We start from the raw sequence: 19,987 nt of genomic DNA, 5'->3' as shown, positions 1-19,987 counted from the left end.
CAGTAAATATGTCAAGAAAGTACAACTTTGTTATTTTATTAATTTAGGCAAAATAATGGAGCATTGAACAACTCTGACTTCTGATATTTGAAGAGTAGGAATAAGTTTATTCTCTCTGAGCTGAAAACTGCAATTTCACAATTCAATAGTTGTAATATTGTTTTAACTGCCTTGCATGCTGTAGTACAAGTGTCAAAGTCTCACATGAACAAGCACTTATTATGTCTTAAGAGAATTTTTCATTTGACTTCAAGTAATTCCTAGGTTTCTTTGTCCCATGGACAAGGGCATTCAGTGTTCTATTGATTTTTCCTATGCCAGATATTAATTTTTATCACTTCTTTAGTAAAGCTGGTATTTTAATTATTTCTAGATAAGCTTGAATGTAACGATCATTCTGAATGTCTCTAAGACTTCTGTTGTGTTTGGCAGTCCTGGAAATTTTTGGTTCTTGACTATTTGGGTGGGTTTTATTGAGACAGCTGACAGAAGGAACTTGAAATGCAACTTGTCTTGCTGACAGCAGTATTTGATTTGTATTCATTGCAGGCTGGAATACTTGCTAAGGATAGCTCAGCAAATAGGTCTGCGGTTTTGTGTCATAACATAAAATTTTTAGCTACTGGCTTTTATGGTATATTAAGTTAATGCCTGCCATCCTAAACAGAACTTCATAAAATTCATCATCATAAATTTGATAGTTGCTGAAATACAGGATGTTTAATGGCATAGTGCATCCATTGAAAAAAAATGTTCTCACTCCCATATTCTAATAATTAGGAAGCATCTGCCAGTGCATTAAACATTGAATTTAAATAAGTGAATCCAACGGCAGCCTTCATAAATCATGGATTCCAAGCATTTGTTATTGAGAAATAAATTCCCGTTTGTCAAGTGTGTCTACTTTCAAATTTTATATTCTAAACATGGAGTGATTCCTTTGTTCTCAGTTTGTCCTGGTAAAGGCTTTGTTTTGCTCGGTTTCTGTGTCATGTCAGCAGTACTTCTTCCAATGTGCCAACTACAACTAATATACCATGCAAAAAATTGTTTTGGGCAGCACAGAACAATTTTTTTTTAATAACTCAGCTGTAAAATTCTGAAAAATATAGGCTTATTCTAGAATATTGATATGAAGATTAAAAACAGTACAGCGAAACTTGGATTTGAATTGATTTTGACCCTTTTTTCTATGCATTCAGTTCTGATTTGAGTTTTTTGTTGAGTCATGTAAGGCCTGTCCTTTTGCTTAGTCCCCTTCTCCAAAAGACTGCTTCTTTGTAATCCTAAGTGCCAATTAGCAGAAACAAAGACCAAATGACAGAGATTGTACTGGTAAGAAGATAAATAGCATATACCTCTTTTCCATTGAAAAAAAATGAGTGTAGATTTGAGTTTTCCATCATAATGGAAGTTAATAAGTTAGCTTGTAGAGGAATGACAAGTAAAGAGAGATTAAATACAAAAAAAGGTTTTGGAAGAAGAAACATTGAAGGAGTGTAAATAACTTTCCCTCAAGTAATGCATGCCAGTCTGAATTCTGTTTTCTTAAAAATTTGATGAGATGTTCTCTTTATCCCAAGAGTAATGTTAATATGTAATGCTGTGCAGTGCTATGATGTGGTGAATTTAAAATGTCAGTATTTTGTGCTTTAGATCATTGAAATGATATCTTCTTATAACAATGACAGATGATGTTACACCTAAATTTGAACAGAATAATAAAACTCTTGCTGTAGTGAAAATACACTTCCTCTTTTTATTAACTTAAATTTTGATATTTTATGTGCTTGCATATTTTAGTATATAAAATTGTTTTTAATAAAGAATATTCATTTTTAAGGTTTTAGTCTGGCAAGCTGTCACATAGTGACAAAATCCCAGAGGATATAAAATCCTAGGACATGCATGTATATATGTGACTGTATGTGCTATATGACACATAGTAAAAAATTGGTTATAAAAATATTATAAAACTTCAGAGTTTTTGAAATAGTTTTATTTTTCATACAGGTATCATTTTCTTTTTCTTACCAAACTGCCCTGCCCCCCCCCACCCTGGGAAATATGACTAGCTGAAACCATTACTACATTACTACAAATATTACTTCTTGTCCTTTAATGGCAGCTCGTAGACTCATTTTCTTGTGTTTGTGTTTTGTCAATTAGCTGTCAATCTTCCTTTCAAGAATAATGCACTTTTTTACTAAAAAGTGTAATTTGAAAGGGGCCCAGAGTACCACAGTTATACTTAATAAATAAACTTCTGAATTCACTAATCTCTTAGTTTATACAGTGTTCACTAACATACCTCTTTCTAAAGTAACTATTAAGGTTTATAAATTCATATATAGTCTGTGCTTCAGATGGTACTAAAAAATACTTCAGCAAGAAAGACTACCATGGTTTTTCCTCTCTGGCGTCTGTCTAACTACTCAGTCATATAGACTAATGTTTCAGGCTCAATTTTGCATGCGTGATCGTGCCTGCTTAGTATGTGTCACCTTCCTAATTAATTAGCATTTAAAAAGCAGCATTCCAAATATGCAAGTATTTCCACTATGCTTGACAAGTTTCCCTGCTATTGCAAATCCAAAACATGACTTAACCTACTATGGAACTTGTAGCTTGCAGTCATATACAAAACCTGTAGTTGAAATAACTTAATCTCCAAACTATGTGTGGCTGAATTAGGGGCAGCACAGGATAATTTTCACATTCTTCTATTTCTGGTATTTGGATTGTGGCTTTGGGCCTTTCCTTCTGCTACAAAGTAAACTTTTTTGTTTGTGTTTCTTACAGCTGTTTGAATTCAGCGAAGTCTATTTTGCAGTTAGTGTCACAGTAAAGTATCTCTGTCTTCACTTCTGCTTCTAGCACTGGCATTCAGGTCAAACTACCTTTTTTGGCGTCACAACTTGGAGTGACCAACAATGGAACCTGAGGGAATAGCAGGAAGATGTGCCAGGGGAAGTTTAGGTTGGACATTAGGAAAAGGTTCTTCACCCAGAGGGTGGTGGAACACTGGAACAGGCTCCCCAGGGAGGTGTCACAGCCCCAAGCCTGACATTGTTCAAGAAGAGACGGAACAACGCCCTCAGACACATGGTGAGAACTGTGGAGTTGTCCTGTGCAGGGGCAGGAGTTGGACTCAATGATCCCTGTGGGTCCTTTTGAACTCAGGACATTCTGTGATTCTATGATCTCTGTAAGGAAAACTTCCTTTGAGTCTCCTATATGGTAGGTGTTTTTCCTGTGTTACGCCATGACCCGTATTTGTCAGCCCACTAGTGGTGTGCAGATCATCACACTTTCACACTCTTTTGAACAAAAGGATTCAGGAGATGGGGTGGGGAAGAAGAGTTCTCACCCTACAGCTGGACATGGGGAAAAGTTATTTAACCATATGATTATTTGGATTTGTGTCATCAGTGCTGCCTAATCCCTGTTCAAAAGTAATTGTAGGCACATGGCAGCATTTAGGTGAATATTTTACTTTTGACTATTAGTATTATTTTTTTAAAGAGGGGGAAAAAAAGCTAAATGAGCAATGACATATATCCCATATTGTACTTAATGTTAGAATGAGGGCAAAAAGTGCAGTGGTATTTTAGAGTTAGGAAATAACAATGTGTTTGTGTATTTAGGGAAATGCTGTTCATTAAAAACTTCTCAAAATCTCTTCTGTTTTCTAATTAGAAGAAGTATCACAGTTTGGATTCCGTGTGTTAGGCAAGCAGTCCATACTCTAAAACCAGTTTCAACAGCTGAACTTCAATTACAGCTTTTCTTTCATTAAAATCACTGGTTTGATTGTCTGGCTGTGATGAAATGTGTAGGAATGTCAGTGTTCTCAGATTTTTTTTTCCCTCTTAAGTTGATTTAAAAATTGTCACATTGTTAATAAAAGCATCACAGTTGCAAAAATTTCCTTTCCTTAGGCAAATAAGCCAAGTAGTGTCATGTAAACTTCCTGAAACTACCAGAATGCTGTTCCACAGATCCTGGAAATCATACCTTAATCTCTGTTCAAGTCTCTCCCGTGGGTGCTGTGTGTCATAATGCCCATTAAGAGGGAAGACATTTGTTGCATGCCAGTCTGTTGGGCAATTTAGAAATTAAGTGCTATAAGGGTAGCAATGTTTTTATTCCTAATGAGAGGTTAAGATTTGGATTTTTTTTCTGAAACCCACAAAGTAACGATTCATTGAAGGATTGCTGTATCTTCTGTCTTATTATTTAGTAATTAATAAACATAGGATGAGTCCTCGGAATAAATTCTTACTCAGTCAGTTGTATCAAAGCCTCTATAGCTGAGCAGAGTGTTCACATTTTCTGGATTTGTGAGATCACCTCTACTAACTAATTCCCTTGATAGCACTTCTAGACATCCTAAATCATAAAATGTCCTGATTTGGAAGGGACCCCTAAGGATCATCGAGTCCAACTCCTGTTCCTGCATAGGACAACCCCAAAATAATGCAGTAGAGCTATAAAAACCATCTAGGGAAAACCAAAGCAGCATCATAAACTACGATTTGTGTACCACAGGGTGTTTCAAAAAGATGGACCCAACATTTTACAACTACACAAAACTTTACGAACAGTTTAATGAGTTATCAAGTTTTAGTTACCTTTTTATAAATGTTCTGTGTTCCTTCCACCTGCTGTACGGACTACAAGAGTTTCATTCACGGGTGATTCACAGTTGCAGAGATAATAGTAATTTCAAACTGGGTCCATCTTTTTGAAACACCCTGTATTTTAAATTATACCAACTCCCCTTTCCGGCCAGCTGGTCCACAAAAGTAGGCAGCAATTTCTCCACTATTCCTCTAGGGCTGGGGACCCAGCTCGTGTTTTGTGCTCAGTGCCAGCTGGAGTTTGTGGCGGGCAGCCAGCACAGCCCGCTGCAGCCAGCCAGGCCTCTGGAAACTGCCTGCTGGCTCATGACTCTGTTTTGGTTTGGGGCAATGGTGAACGCAGCAGTGAGCTCAGGGAAGATGTAGCTCGTATTCATTGAATTAATATATGAGTGAATTAAGGAGTTTGAATGAGATTACCATATCTGTATTATATAAATTAATAAAAATCAACATCAGATTTCTTAAATAGGGTAAATTTTATCCATAACTATTAAAATTTGCCCTCAGAAGTGGCTGATATTTATGTTTATGTTCAATAAGTGGGAGTCCGAACACCTGCAGTGTTACACCATGGATGCTGAGATGTGTAAAATACACTGTTTTATTTGTGGGGTCTAATGCTGATTTTCTAGAATATCCTACTATTTTTTACAGTGAAGTAGTTGAATTTAAGCTGAACAAAATCACTAAAAGTGCGCAATCACCACCTTTAGTAATACTGTCTTCACCATTTTGGATGTACTGGTGTGTGCACTTTAGCTGTTTTCTTAGTCCTGGTCTCATTTACCTGTAACTGAACTGGGTTGGATTTCATGTAGAGACATTGCTTAGAGCATTTGTTTACTGGGAATATAATAAATGAAATTTTCACCAGAATGGCAATCTGTTGGCTGTATTTGTATTATATCTGTTCATAGTGCTAATAACTGTCTAAAAGAGTCAGTTTCAAGTGGGTTAGTGCTAAACTAAAATGTTTCTGTTTCATTGTTAAATAAAACAAAGATCCCTGAAAGAACTACTGGCTCAAATACCTGGCTGCACATTTCTTACTATAGTTATGTAAGGTCTACATTTTTCCAGAAACACAAATTAATTAATGCAGGATTTCTGTTAGCAATAAGTTTAGATTTACTTTTTGTTTAGCACTACATTAAATTTGGAAGCAGTGAAGCATCATTTGTAGATATGCCCTTTTACAACTGGGTATCTACAGTGAAAGAATACCTACAATAAAAGAAATTTGCCTATTAAATGCTTGCACATTATCCTAACTGTTGGAAATTAATGTGATTAGAATAGTCAAGGGTTTCTGAGCTGTTTAGTAAATGAACTGCAGTCAAGACATTTTTTTATTTCTTTAGCTTTTGAGATGTTACTTCCTATATTGCTATATATGAAGCATACATAAATATAAATTCATCAGTGTCAGTGTTGTGTAAGTTATTTAAAATAAACTCATAGCCACACTACATCCCCAGTCTAAAAAAAGGTTTAAAATTATTTTTGCAAATTGTGTCCATATGCTAACAGATGTTCTAAGTTGGCAACCATTCTCACGCATGTGAACAACTTAGGTCCAAAACAGCATCATCTCATGTTTTTCACATCAGTGGTCATGATAAGGGCTTCTGAGGGCTGGCTGCTGCAGGGAAAATAGGCTACTGTACATGTGCTATCCCCAGCAGATAACAGTATCTTCTATGATGGAAAGAAAACAGGGAATTACATTAGGTTTCTATTTTCAGATTTTCACAGACCTGCCTAGGCTAATAACATCATATGAAGTCTGCTATTGGGTTCTTAAGCAAGTTAAAACTCTGATCTGCACGTATGAACTGAATAGATTCTACTGTGTAGTAACCAAATCAGCATATTTGGAGAGGATTGCCTCAAGTGAAGCCATGCTATTCTTTGGAAAACATAATATTTAAACAAATCTTAGAGTGTTAAGGGCCTGAAAGACAGGGTTTTTTTGAGCTGCATAAAATTTTATCCTAATCTTGCTGGACAAGAAGTGTTACATACTTAACATGGAAGAAGTATTTGTCTGGAGAAATGTCAATATGACCATGAAAGCACACAATAACACATTAAATGAATATACCTTGGTGTTTGGTCTCGAAGTGCTTGCTTTAGTGAAAGAAATATTTGTTCTCCGTAACATATTTAACGCTTTTCTGTATTCACATTTACAAAGCTAAGGTGTGTAAATGGTATTGTGAGAAAATGTTTTAGAAGTTTTGTTCCTTAAACACTTAAACACTGATGAAAGTCGTTCTAGTCCTGGAAACTAATTTGAAAACATATAAAACACTGATGTGATGAAAAATGTTGTGAGATTCTCTCTTTATCCCCTCTAAGTTAAGAGAAAAGAACAAATTCTGATAGCTAATATATGTTCTTGGCAAAATTGATGGACTTTACAATTCAGCCATCAGAATGGTCTATTTCACTTAATGAAGTAATCCATAGCTTTCTGTAATGTTCCTCTCTCTGATGAATTTCATCTTGAATGTTAATGTAGTGAAGGAAGACAGGATGACCATGAGCCAGCACTGTGCCCTTGTGGCCAGGAAGGCCAATGGCATCCTGGGGTGTATTAGAAGGGGGGTGGTTAGTATGTCGAGAGAGGTTCTCCCTCCCCTCTACTCCGCCCTGGTGAGACCACATCTGGAATATTGTGTCCAGTTCTAGGCCCCTCAGTTCAAGAAGAACAGGGAACTGCTGGAGAGAGTCCAGCATAGGGCAGAAAAGATGATTAAGGGAGTGGAGCACCTCCCTTATGAAGAAAGGCTGAGGGAGCTGGGTCTCTTTAGTTTGGAGAAGAGGAGACTAAGGGGGGACCTTATTAATGTCTATAAGTATATAAAAGGTGAGTGCCACGAGGATGGAGCCAGGCTCTTCTCGCTGGCAAACAATGATAGGACAAGGGGTAATGGGATCAAGCTGGAACACAGGAAGTTCCATTTAAATTTGAGAAGAAACTTCTTCTCAGTGAGGGTGACGGAGCACTGGAACAGGCTGCCCAGGGGGGTTGTGGAGTCTCCTTCCCTGGAGACATTCAAAACCCACCTGGACATGTTCCTGTGTGACCTCACCTAGGTGTTCTTGCTCTGGCAGGGGGATTGGACTAGATGATCTTTTGAGGTCCCTTCCAATCCCAAACATACTGTGATACTGTGAAGAGAAATTTATAGTGTTTGTCGTATTTGCATGGAATTTGTAACTCTCTGTCTTTGGGGGCAGTTAACTAGTGTGTTGCTTCACCTCTTTCCACATATATTAGCTTTAATTTCTCCTGTTGTCTCCTCCAAGGGGTAGTCTACATCTGGAGGTTTCTTCAACATAAAATCCAAATTCAGCTTATGGTTAAAAGGGTAATTATTATAAAAATTGTCTGCTTTTGATTGGTTTCTAATACACTTTATTAGATGAGCGTCATGTAAACCCAGGACAAGTTATTTCTTAGTTACCCAGCTACTTCATGAAGTAGCTTTATTGTATACTATTACCAAACGCAACACTTTAACCCAGTCCCTCTGCCCCAGCATCCATCATTCACATAGTCATAAAAAATAAACATCATGATGTTTATTTTAGAGAATAGTACTGGAGCAACTGAAATAATATTTCAGTTTTGATGTTGGGTGCTCCACAAGTTAATTGTATTGCCTTAAGAATTAGCATATAACTCACAGAGACCTTATTTCCATTTACTTCATTTCTGTTTTATTTACATTACATTAACTGAAAGGAAAGAAAAAGCACAGATTACGCTTAATTCAAGTACTTTACTGAACCATGACAGCTATCACTCTTGAAGGGAAATCACAAGCATATGCTGTATTTAGGGAAATTTAAAAACATATTACATTGTTGTTATCCTTAACTTTCCTAGTGAGAGATTATATATATGTGCCATCTGCAGCTCAATAACACTAAATATTTAACAAGTTTATGAATAGTAGATAAATATTTAACACCGCCTTGTAGAAATTTGCATGCATTGAACAATTGTTTGTCACTGCTAAAGAAAATGGCCTGAACTGGGGACATGATTATTTCAGTTAGGAATTCAAATTGCTTCTGTGGAATCAGACCTGAGAAAGGAGAATGTTAAAGCTGGAAAAGGACCAGTCATTCAAACTGTCAGTCACTCATGCTTTGGTTCCCGCTATTAATCCTACCAGCGTAGCATTTACTGGTTCATCCATTGTGTGGCTGCACAGCTCTTCTGCTCAAACCACAGTTGCACCTCTCTGACGGACTTTAGCTTTGTGTCTTATATGGCACACACCCTCTTGATGCCTCTGATATGAAAGGGAAGTACCGATTTATGCATAAATGTATTTAAAGCATTTGCCTAGATCATTTGCAACCAGACTTCACATAGCTTCCAGATATTAAATCATTTCAGTGTCAAAATGTAGGAAAGATAGCAAAACCAGAAATCTTACTTCTCAGTCCCTTAATAGTTTGTAACCTCAAATAAAATTTCATTAGAATATGTGCCTTGCATGTGCGTCATTCAGCAATCTTCTTATGGAGGGAAAGAAGTCTGAAAATAAAGAAACCTCACATGTGACCAAATCCTTTATTTTGTTTATATGGATATAATTTCAAGAACTTTACCCAGATAAAATCTGCTGTGGAACCACAAAAAACTATAGAGAAAACTGGTCGTGTACTGTTGAAAACCAAATTTGTCAAAATTCCTTAAAAACATACTATCTTTAAATGTATTCTATTTAAGTAAGAACGAGGCAGAGATGGCTATGAATTTCAAAATATGATGAGTCATTGACTATTGCAGCATACAAAACTGGTGTGTGGGTACATTTGCATAAATATGTATCCATACAAATATAATCTGTGCTTCAAGTAGCCTCACGGTATTGTCACATGCCTCTAGGGAAAAACACAAGGACAAATGTCTCACAGTTCTCACTATTCTCTCTTCAAGAAAAGCGGTTTGCCATCATTTTTGCATTAAATACTGTTTTTCTGTCTTCTCAAACCTTCTCAGTGAGGGTAACAGAACACTGGAACAGGCTGCTCAGGGAGGTTGTGGAGTCTCCTGCTCTGGAGACGTTCATAACCCGCCTGGACAGCTTCCTGTGTAACCTCATCTAGGTGTTCCTGCTCTGGCAGGGGGATTGGACTAAACGATCTTTTGAGGTCCCTTCCAATCCCTAACATTCTATGATTCTACTCTGATTATTTTCTGTTGTTTAGAACATAGGTTTGAAAATTCGTTGTGAAAAAAATGCACCCTGTAGTTCCTTCATGAAGGGGTTATGACCCATTACTCATTAGAAATGGGGTGAGGCACTGTTGTAAACTCAGGTGATTCACATTATATAATTGAATGCAAATTATTTTGGTTATCTTTCAGCACTGGAACAGTCTCTCACTTTCTTCACTACCATTGCTCTGACTCACCCACAGTTATGAAGGAGATGCACCATGCTGCTATTTTGAGTATTTGGAGAACAATGTCTGGGGAGGCAATTTGAGGAGCCTATTGATCATACATAGATATGTTTGTAACTTTAAAGAATGATCTACTTAAGGACATTTGTGATAAAATAAAGAAGTTAACAGTTAAAATGATTATTTTTTTTTTTAAGTTTGTATGGAACAGTAAACATCTGCCTTATTTAACACTTTAAACAACTGGCTTTCAACTCGCACACTGTCTAAGTTAAACTGAAATCTCTTGCCTTCTCACATAAAGATGAGATTTGTTTTTTTCATTTAAGGTGGCTACTCACTTTGCTTTTATCCATTTCTGCCCCCTTTCTGAAGACAGAGCAGTATTTAACAGTTTTCTCTTACTAGTTTTTTAATATACACATAATGTTTCCAGAACTAAATTAAAGAACTTCCACTTCCTTGCAAGCAAGGCCATGCCTTTAGCAACTCACATTTAAAGAAATACAGTTACAGCATGAATCCCTATGAGACATTTAGCCAGAAATTCATATTCATCAGCTAGTTTTCAAGTTACGGTCTCTGATTCAGGTCTTCTAGGCAGGTTTTGTTTGTTTCAGGTTTTGGTTGATTTGGTTTTGGTTGGTTCAAGTTTCAGCATTTGCAAATAAACTGTATCTACTCCATGCTTTTTTTTCTTTATACTGAGTATCAGGTGGTAGCTAGGACTTCTGTCTGTCAATTAATAGCAATAATGAGAATATCTTTGTTTTCATTATTTGGTCTTATTAAGGACTTGATCTTCTGAGGGACTGGTCTTGTGATTCATTTTGTACCTTGAAAGCTTCTCAAACAGCTCCTAGAAAAGCCTCAAATGAGAAAATATATTTTACATCATGCAATAATTTAAGGAACAGGTAGACACAGATTTCTGACTGAGAATGTCTTTCCAATAGCCATATCCTTGTGATACCATTGTGATACCAGCCGTGCTAGCAGATTAGATCAAATCACCATAGAGCTGCTGGAATGTGTAAAACTTGCCTTCTCAGGTGGACTTAAGTTTTTAAAATCAGAATATTATTTAAAAACGTGAACAATCTAATCAGTTTTTATAGCTTTTAGTCTTTGTGGTGTTTCAACTTCTCATTGTAAGCAGTCTACATGTACCGCATTGCAAACCGAGTTTGCCTGGTGTGAACTCTAATCATCCTCAGATTGAGAGAGAATTTTTCAGTCAGTTTTTCAAGTGTGAATAACTAATGAAAAATCATGCTTGAAATTTTCAGTTGAGAGCACATTTGCTGGCATTTTTAATAACATCATTAATGTATGGGTTTGATGGCTGGATAGTTGTAAAACTGTCTTGTTTCACTAAAAAAATTATTTGTAATTATTTGATATTTTCAAGTTAAACCAGAATTAACACAAACTTTAGTGATTTTTTTTTTTAAAAGTTACTATGCTGGGTGATGATGACTAGTACCTAAAATGTGATTCCTCCCCAGTGTGGAACAGATTTCTATCATCAGAATTGGTAACATAAGATTTCCTTTTTTTGAAGGTGAGACTCTTCCTCCCAGTTAGGATGAAAGCTACACAATTAATTGTCAGTAAACTATTTAGAGGAAAGGAATGATTTCTCTATATAGTCTCTGTATGTGTTTGTGTATATACTTTGGATTCTGTTCCTTCAGTGGTTTTATGGGGAATTAAACTGCTACCATAAAGAGAAATGTAATTTACTTTAACAAAGTAGAAAGCACATCAGTAAAAATCATATATTTAATGTAAACATTTTACAAATACAGAAGGCATTTGTAGTCTTAGGAGTCATGTGACAACCAGTTTTATTCATCGGTTATAATAATGTTGTCTCAATGTTGAATGTATTTCTTTAGTTCCCAATGTGCACTTTTATACAATGTGCATTTTTATACATTGTGTGTGTAGAGAAAGAGTAGTAGGCATTATGTTTAAATGCACAGTTTTTATTTCAGTTCTCATTATATTGTAATAAGAAATACAGTATGTATTATAATTGTAAGCTGGTACTATGATTGTAAGAAGAAATATGTGTTTACCATTTGTTAGGCACACTTGAATCCAAATCCTGCAAGTGTATATGTATGCCTATGTGTATATATATATTGCTTTAGCTGCATGAGAAATAATGACAGAGGGTCAATATTTGCAGTTTGTGGACATAACTGAGTTAGAGTACACAATCTGTTAAGGATTTGAGCTTCATCATTATTTTTGTTAACATCTAATATTCCTATTTCCTTCCTTTGTTTCATATGTGTGTGTGTGTGTGTGTATATATATATATATATATGCATATAGCCTTAGTGAGATTTTTAGCGGGCCCTGCAAAAAATCAAGAAATACAGGTTGGCTCATCATCATGTCATACTGCAATGAGACATTCTCATGAGATCAGTGATTTTTATCTTGTTAAATAAGAATATGTCTTCTTTGAGAGATGGAATATTTAGATACATTAAGTTCTTGCCCACTTTAGCTTTGAATTGGTTGTTTGAGCACAATATAATTGAATTTTGAAAACAATAGATAATCATCTACTGGGTAAAAACTTCTATAATACCTTACAAACTGCATGTTTTGACAGTGCATCAACCAGAATTTAACCAGTGTGGATAAAGGTGCTCTTTTATATACTAAAATATCAGGGTATTTCAAATCTGAATCTTGATGAGGCTGGTATTCAGGCAGAATTATTCAGAGTAAAATGAATTAAAGCAAAACATATGAGTTTAAAAAAATGAACAAACAAAACCCTGAATCTATAAGGCAGGAAAAAAGTTTCCTTTTTCTTTACATTAACAGGAGTGAGCATTTTTCTTTCTATTTAATTGGGGTGAAAATTGTATATATGCCCGAAAAGGATATATGAAAATAATATTTTGAGAACATGGATATATTTAATTTCACATAGGATAGTGTGACAAGATATGCTCAGCGTTTGTAATGGATATAGTAGAGGAAGAGAGAGCATCTCCCTCATTTTGTTCATGCTTGCAGCCCTTCAAATTGTTGCTTCCTTTTTTGCTGTCATAGCTAGTTAACAATGAAGAGTAACAACAACTGAATAATATGCTATATGTTCTTAATAATAAATATACAAAATGAGCCCATTAAGAATAATTATTTGAGGGGAAAAATGTAGACTATGTTAGGTTTGCATTTAGTATTAACATCTGTGATTGCTTTTGCTACGATTCCATATAAACAAGGCATTTTATGAATTAGGATTTTTTATGGACACATTTGCACCTTCCTGGAGAAACACAGTTTAGACTTTGTTTGAGGAAACTTCACTCAATCTGAGTAAGGCTAAAGTAGAATGATCTTTTTAAGGCAAGGTTCAGTTTTCACTTCTGTAAAGACTGCTGAGGCATGTCATTGATTTCATCACCTCCCTCTCCTGAGCAAATAAATGCATGTTCTTTATTCCACACTAGAAGCAGTGTGAAAAAGAGTCCAGCATAGTGCACTTGTGTATGAAACATTACATTTACTATATATTTCTTCTTTGCCTAAATACACTATTTTTAACACTCCTTTTCACTATACATACATAAGCTGTGCTGTTAACTTGTAGCTGTTGCTGTCTGTATTTTTCTGCAAAACAGGTTTTATTTTGATTCTCACGTATCCAATTGTGCCATTTTCAATGGATTTCTTTGTTTTAAAGTGGGTTGTTTTTCATTTTTATTTTACAGAGTTACATACATGGAAGCAGTCAGGCTCAGTTTGTTGCAGAATCACATATTATTCTTCTGCTGAGTATCCTTCAAAATGGTGATGAATAGAAAAAAAAAAACAAGCTGAAGCACAATATGCTGTTAAATAAAATTGCTCTGACAGTGAATATCATTGAACTTCTGAGCAGGTATTGTATTTTGGCTTAATATGTGTTTAAATAGATAGACAATGTCATTGCTGTTTACTGCCAACTGAAGCTGGCGTTGCTTTTCACTTATGTGTACCTTATTATCTCCTTTGTTACTCTTATGCCTGTTTGCTAATCACAATGTTTTTCCTTTCAGTGTTTTCAGTAGCAGCAACTACTTTTATTCTCTATTTCACTCTTTATAGTAAAAGTTAAAAATTTGATATTAAAAATTATTTTATTTATTTTAACTGATAAGGAAAGTGTACTGCAATTTACTAATTATGCATGAAGATAAATTGTCCTGCATTAGTCTTTGTTGTTTTTTTTTTTCCCCCCACCTAATCTGAACAGTTTACTACAATGTCTTGAAACAAATAACCCAATCTTGTTTGTTCTGACATTGTCTCCTCACAGAAATACTCAGACCTACTTTTACTCTTCCATTCTTAATTAATTTTGTTTGGGTTGTTGGTTGGTTGGTTGGTTCTTTGTTTTTTTGTTTGTTTGCTTGTTTTGTGTTTTTGTTTTGGGTTTTTTTGAATATGTCTTAAAAATCTGTAAGAAAAACTCATATACTATCTGGTTTCTTTAAACCCTGCTTCTAATCACCTTTGTTCATTGAGTGAAAACTCCATTCACCATTAACCACTATTAAAATACAGTGGTTCCATCATAAATACCTTCCTCTAAGGAGAGCAAGAGGAAGGAAATAACATTTCCCAATTTGAAGTAATAACCAGACCTTAGAGTCCGATGATCATAGCTACTGTCTTGTTCTCTCCCTGAAGTTATGTTGGCTTCGATCCTGTGCTTCCTCTGGCTTCCCTGTCTGCCTTCATCTTTGGCATTTAGTATCCAAAGAGAACGCCATAATTACATCTTTTTGCTTCATGACATTAATTTACCTGGCATGAATTTTGCTTCCTGTGAAACCTCATTTGCTCTGTAAATAGCCATTACAAATTTAATTTCAAAGTTGTCATATTTTGTAGAGTAAATGCAATATTCACAATTGAACTGGAATTCTGTGTCCTGTTCTGGGTCCCCCAGCACAGGAAAGATGCAGATTTACTTGAGCAAGTCCAGCAAAGGGCCACAAAGACGATTAAGAGACTGGAGCATCTCTCCTATGAGAAAAGGCTGAGAAAGCTGGAACTGTTTAGCCTAGAGAGGAGAAGGCTCTCAGGGGGATCTAATCAATGTGTATAGATACCTGATAGGAGGAAATGAAGGAGGAGAGAGTAGTGCCCTCGGGCAAGACAAGAGGCAATGGGGCAAATTGAAAAACAGGAAATTCAGTCTGAAGACAAGAAGATGCTTGTTAGTGTGAGGGTGGCCAAACTCTGGAAGAGGTTGCCCAGAAAGGCTGTACGTAGAGTCTCCACCTGTGAAGAATTCAAAAACTGACTGGACATGGTTCTGCGCAACCTGCCCTTGCAGGTTTCTTGTGCAGAGGGGTTGGATTAGGTGATCTCAAGAGGTCCCTTCCAATCTTAACCATTCTGTGATTCTGTGAGTTCTCCAGGTTTGATATCATACCCTAGTTAATGTTGTGTCAAAATCACATTGTATTTGTTAAAAGTTTTGGAAGCACATTTTTATGTTCATTAGTTCTAAATTTCCACTCCTTTTCCTGGGAAGAGAGAGTTAAAGATAAATTGTCTTACCTAAAAACTGCCAAGTGATTATTAATTTAATTGCTACATTTTTTGAAAAGTACACAGAGACAGCTATTATGTTTCAGATGAAAAGTTTCTTGTATAATAGATAGTATGCATCTTATTAGTATAATCTTTGTTTTCTCTTTGTACAGCCACAATTTGTTTTTTAATGTTTTTTGGTTTTCCCAAACTGCCACAATTTAAACAAATCTGTTATCTAAAAAAAAAAATCCAGTTGGCTCCTTGAGAATGGGAAAAGTAAATGCAAAAACCAGCTACGATTAAAAAGAAACAAAACTTCTGTTCATGACATACTTTGTTTGTCTGACTCAGGCATGAAAGTGATATATTTTTGTTGGCAGAGACAGTCTTTAAACTGGGAAGTTGGCTAACTACATTGAAGCAGCTGGCTGAAAGAATCCTTTCAGTGAGGTTGTTCATTGCCACTTGCAAAATGAATTCTCTTAAGGTTTCATTTCATGGCTCAGTACTGTTAAGCTGAGTTTTCAGTGACACAGAAGTTTCACAAGTGACATGAAATTTTGACAGATTTTAAGTTTTGCATGAAAGAATTAATATTTCTTTATCCTTTCAATGTTGATAGGAATTATTAGTTGCTTCATCGCTTCTTTATTATTTGTTTATTTGGGAAATGTTGATAGAAAATGTGGGAATTAGAAAAAAGTATGCCAGATTGATAAATAGTCATACATTCTCTTTATCCTATAAAGTTTAAAAGGTGCGTTCAATTTTAAACCAAGACATTACTATGCTGGTAATGTACATGCTTCATCTGTTTGCTTCTTTTCACTTTGTAATAGTAAGAACAAGGACAAGGTTGTCACTTCGTGCTAGATCTTGAAATGCAATGTTGTGTTTCTCTAGAAAGTGTATTTTTAATACCTCTGATGAGAAAATATGAATTTCCATTGCATTTCTATACTTGCTTTTAGATAGTGATTCTACCCAGTCTGCTAGATGATTTCCATATGAAGATCTGCTGTTTTTTCCCAAGCTGTAGCTACATAATTAGGACATGGGTGAGGAGGACTTGTGAAAATGTCAGATAGTCCTTTTCAATTATACAGAATTACACAAAATTAAATTCAGCAAAACCTATACAATGATACTGATCATACCAGGTGTATGCCCAAAATTTTTATAACCTTTTAAACAAGTAGTTTTAGTCCTAACAGATGGTGATTAGTAGTTACACAACGGAAGTCACTGTGATAATACAACATGTACAACGTTACATCAGTAAAACAATTAAAAAAAAAATTTAAAAAAATTGATTTTTTTTTACTTAATTTTATTTTTGTGAAATGTGTTCTAACAGCCAAAATACTGATATTACATTTAGCAGAAGATCAGACTAAATGAAATGGATTAGATGTGACACTTTCTGAAGAGATTAAAAACTCACAATAAGCAAACTCCTCAGAACAAGGAGACATTATTTAATTTCCAAAGTCCTAAACTTAGAAGTGGTTGATGGGAGCCATCTTACTGAGTCCATAGTGTCTTACACCTTGAGTAAAGTTACCTTGTAGAAATTGAAGAAAAATATCACCGTATTTTGACAAAAGCTTTGTTGAATTCCAAGCTGCAAAATAGTGAATACAAATTTGGGTAGACTTTTAAAAACTGAGAAACAGTCCTTCATGTAAGAAGTCACGTCTGTGATTCTGATATTCGTTTTACCTTATTAAATGAGGATTTATAGATCTTTCAGAATCACTTGCCCAAACTAGTTTTCGACTGCAGTGTTTGAGGTGAAATTTTTCAGTGGTCCAGAGCATGTGGAGACACTGAGCTACACTGGGCTGGCTGACTATAGAGGCAGCTCCAGTCAAACTCCAGCAGAGCATGGCATCACTGCCTTTGTTCTTATTCCAGGACCGTTTTAGTCCACAACAGTTTAGCTGTACCCTGCCAAGACAGAGATCTCATCTATCTAAACTGTGATATATCCAAATCCACAGAGTTGGCTTGGCATCCCAATGCAATATTCCCATTAGTGGGAATGCAATACAAAGTACCTGGTTGCCCATGCTGAAACTAACCCAGAGTTGATAAGCTTTGCTGCACACACGCCGATGCCTGCTCAGTCACTCAGAAGGCACTTCAAAACAGGCTGTTGTCTTAGGTATGGAGCAAATACATAGAACTGACATCCAAAACTGTGTCTGAGCTAGTAAAAGTCCTTGTGGGTGAACACCTAGCAGAGAACAGTGAAAGAACACACATGGATATGATGGTGCTTGTTATATTACACACTTCTGTGACTTTCAGGCTATTACTAATAAGAAGCTTTGAGGGGTTTATGTTATGCTGACAATATGACCGTTAATTATTTTTGTCATTATTTAGCTCCCCTTTTGGAGAATTAAGTTCAAGAAATAATTATGGAAATGGTATAAATGTTGGTTGAAGGAACCACTGAAGATCACATACTCCAATCTTCCTCTTAAAGCAGGATTATCACCAACACTGGATCTGGTCTTTCATGGCTCTGTCTAGTGCGAGTGTTTGAAAACTCCAAGGACGGAGATTGCATAAGCTCTCACAGCAGTTACAGAAATGAGGTTTTTCCTAATGTCCAGTCTGAACCTCCCAAACTGCAATTCATGTCTTGTGCTGTTTTCTGTAACAGTCTTGTCTGTCACTCATAAGATTTTCGCTTCTCTTTGGATCTTTTGCCAGCCTTATAGAATTAGTGGAGTCTTCAGTGATGTTTTCATTCAAAAATGAACGGAATGTTCTAGGAGGCAGAATAATGAGATCAATTATGTTTAAGCTTTGTTATTGCCTAGAAAGAAAGCAAAAGGCAATGTTTGCTTTTGTTCATGCTACTTTACAGCTCATTCCTACCCACAGATCGGCAGGTACTTTTTTTTTTTTTTTTTTTTTTTTTGCGCAGACAGAATGCAGTAATAATTATTTCCAGAGAAAAAGTAATACTGAATAGCAGTTAGGTATAAGTTTGAGGTTGCATTTAATCACCCATAAAAATATGCTGGTCTTTTAAATATCTGCTTTCAGTTTTCTTTGAAATTGACCAACTTTGATTTTCCTTCCCAGGAGTGACAGAACCTTATTATCATTTGCAATTGGAAAGGAAATTTAATGTAATACGTAACGGAGTTTATCCCCACATCAGGCAGATGGTCACTGTTTCAAGCAACTGGGTAAAATTTACACACATTATAATTTGCAGGTTAGGTAGGATTATATCAATATTGGACTGTCCTGTGAAGTAGAAGTGTTATCAGTAAGTCATCACAGAAATGGATGTATACCTGCTGTGGAATACATATTATATGTCAGACTGCACAAACAAAAATTATTTAAATAAGAGCATGGTATAGATTTTATTTAAATAGAAATCAGTTTTGTTAAATGGATATGAAAGCAGTAACTTATGTGGAGATATCAACATGCTAGACTTTGTGCAGCCTGCAATGCTAGTTTTTTGCTTCTGAAAAGCTTGAATATCTCTGAGGACCATAGGACTGCATAATTTACAAAGAGGAATAACTTTGTTCACATGAGTAATCCTGGTAATACAATCTCTTTGTTGGCTAGATATCTAATTCTACCACAGAAAAAGGAGCACGTATCTCAACACATTACGGTTTAACAATAGAGTGTAGCGTCTTCTCAAATTATCATCACAGTTTATATCCATGTGAACTGTGATGATACATACTATGTACATCACACAGTATGCAGAAGTTATTCGTTTTAGTTGTTTTGGTCGGGTTTTTTTTAGCCTACAATTTGCACAATAACTATATTTGTAACTTTATTTAACAAGTGACTGGAAATAGTGATTAGTCTGTCCTTCTTTATTATTTCCCCTTTTCCTTTTGTTTGGGGCTTTATAGAATTTATCATATAGATTTCTCTTCCTTTTCTCGTTTTCAAGTTGAAAAATTCTACCCCTTCTTCACGCAGAAGATGTTCTAGGCTTCTGGTGTCTATTCTTTTACCCCTTTCCTGACAGAAATGGGGTCATAGATAATAAGAGTCGGCAGAAATGATCAGCTATTTATAAAAAAAAAAAAAAGTGCAGGGTAGTTCAACATTCTGGGAGAGACAAGGTAAAGAGAAACTACAGAGAAGAATATTGAAGTCCTATTGCTACAGTTAGGGAGGATAGTTATTAAGAAGACATAGAGACAGAGGAGATATAACAGTGGAATTAAGAGCTGTCATTTTCTAAGAGGAAAAATGTGAAGTGATCTGTACGATCAGTACTACTGTTGTAAGTATATATGTTTTCATACAGATAGAGTATGTTGACTGTTGTGAACCGAACATCC

The 19,987-nt window shown here is 35.6% G+C and overlaps 1 protein-coding gene across 2 annotated transcripts in view; it reads left to right on the top strand.

The window, feature by feature from the left end:
* TUSC3 (tumor suppressor candidate 3) overlaps nt 1-19,987 on the top strand; it is a gene marked incomplete at its 5' end in the record, with an annotated part of 133,891 nt that overhangs the window by 95,716 nt on the left and 18,188 nt on the right. For both annotated transcript variants that reach the window (XM_082051659.1, XM_082051660.1), the window contains one exon: nt 13,826-13,889. In XM_082051659.1, coding sequence (XP_081907785.1) covers nt 13,826-13,889 — 64 coding nt within the window. The remainder of the gene's footprint in view (nt 1-13,825; nt 13,890-19,987) is intronic.

The sequence above is a fragment of the Streptopelia decaocto genome (genome assembly GCF_964273445.1).
Source record: "Streptopelia decaocto genome assembly, chromosome: 4".
In the NCBI taxonomy this organism is placed as follows: domain Eukaryota; kingdom Metazoa; phylum Chordata; class Aves; order Columbiformes; family Columbidae; genus Streptopelia; species Streptopelia decaocto.
The sequence above is the reverse complement of the archived record's forward strand: the minus strand, read 5'-3'. Positions and strand labels throughout refer to the sequence as shown.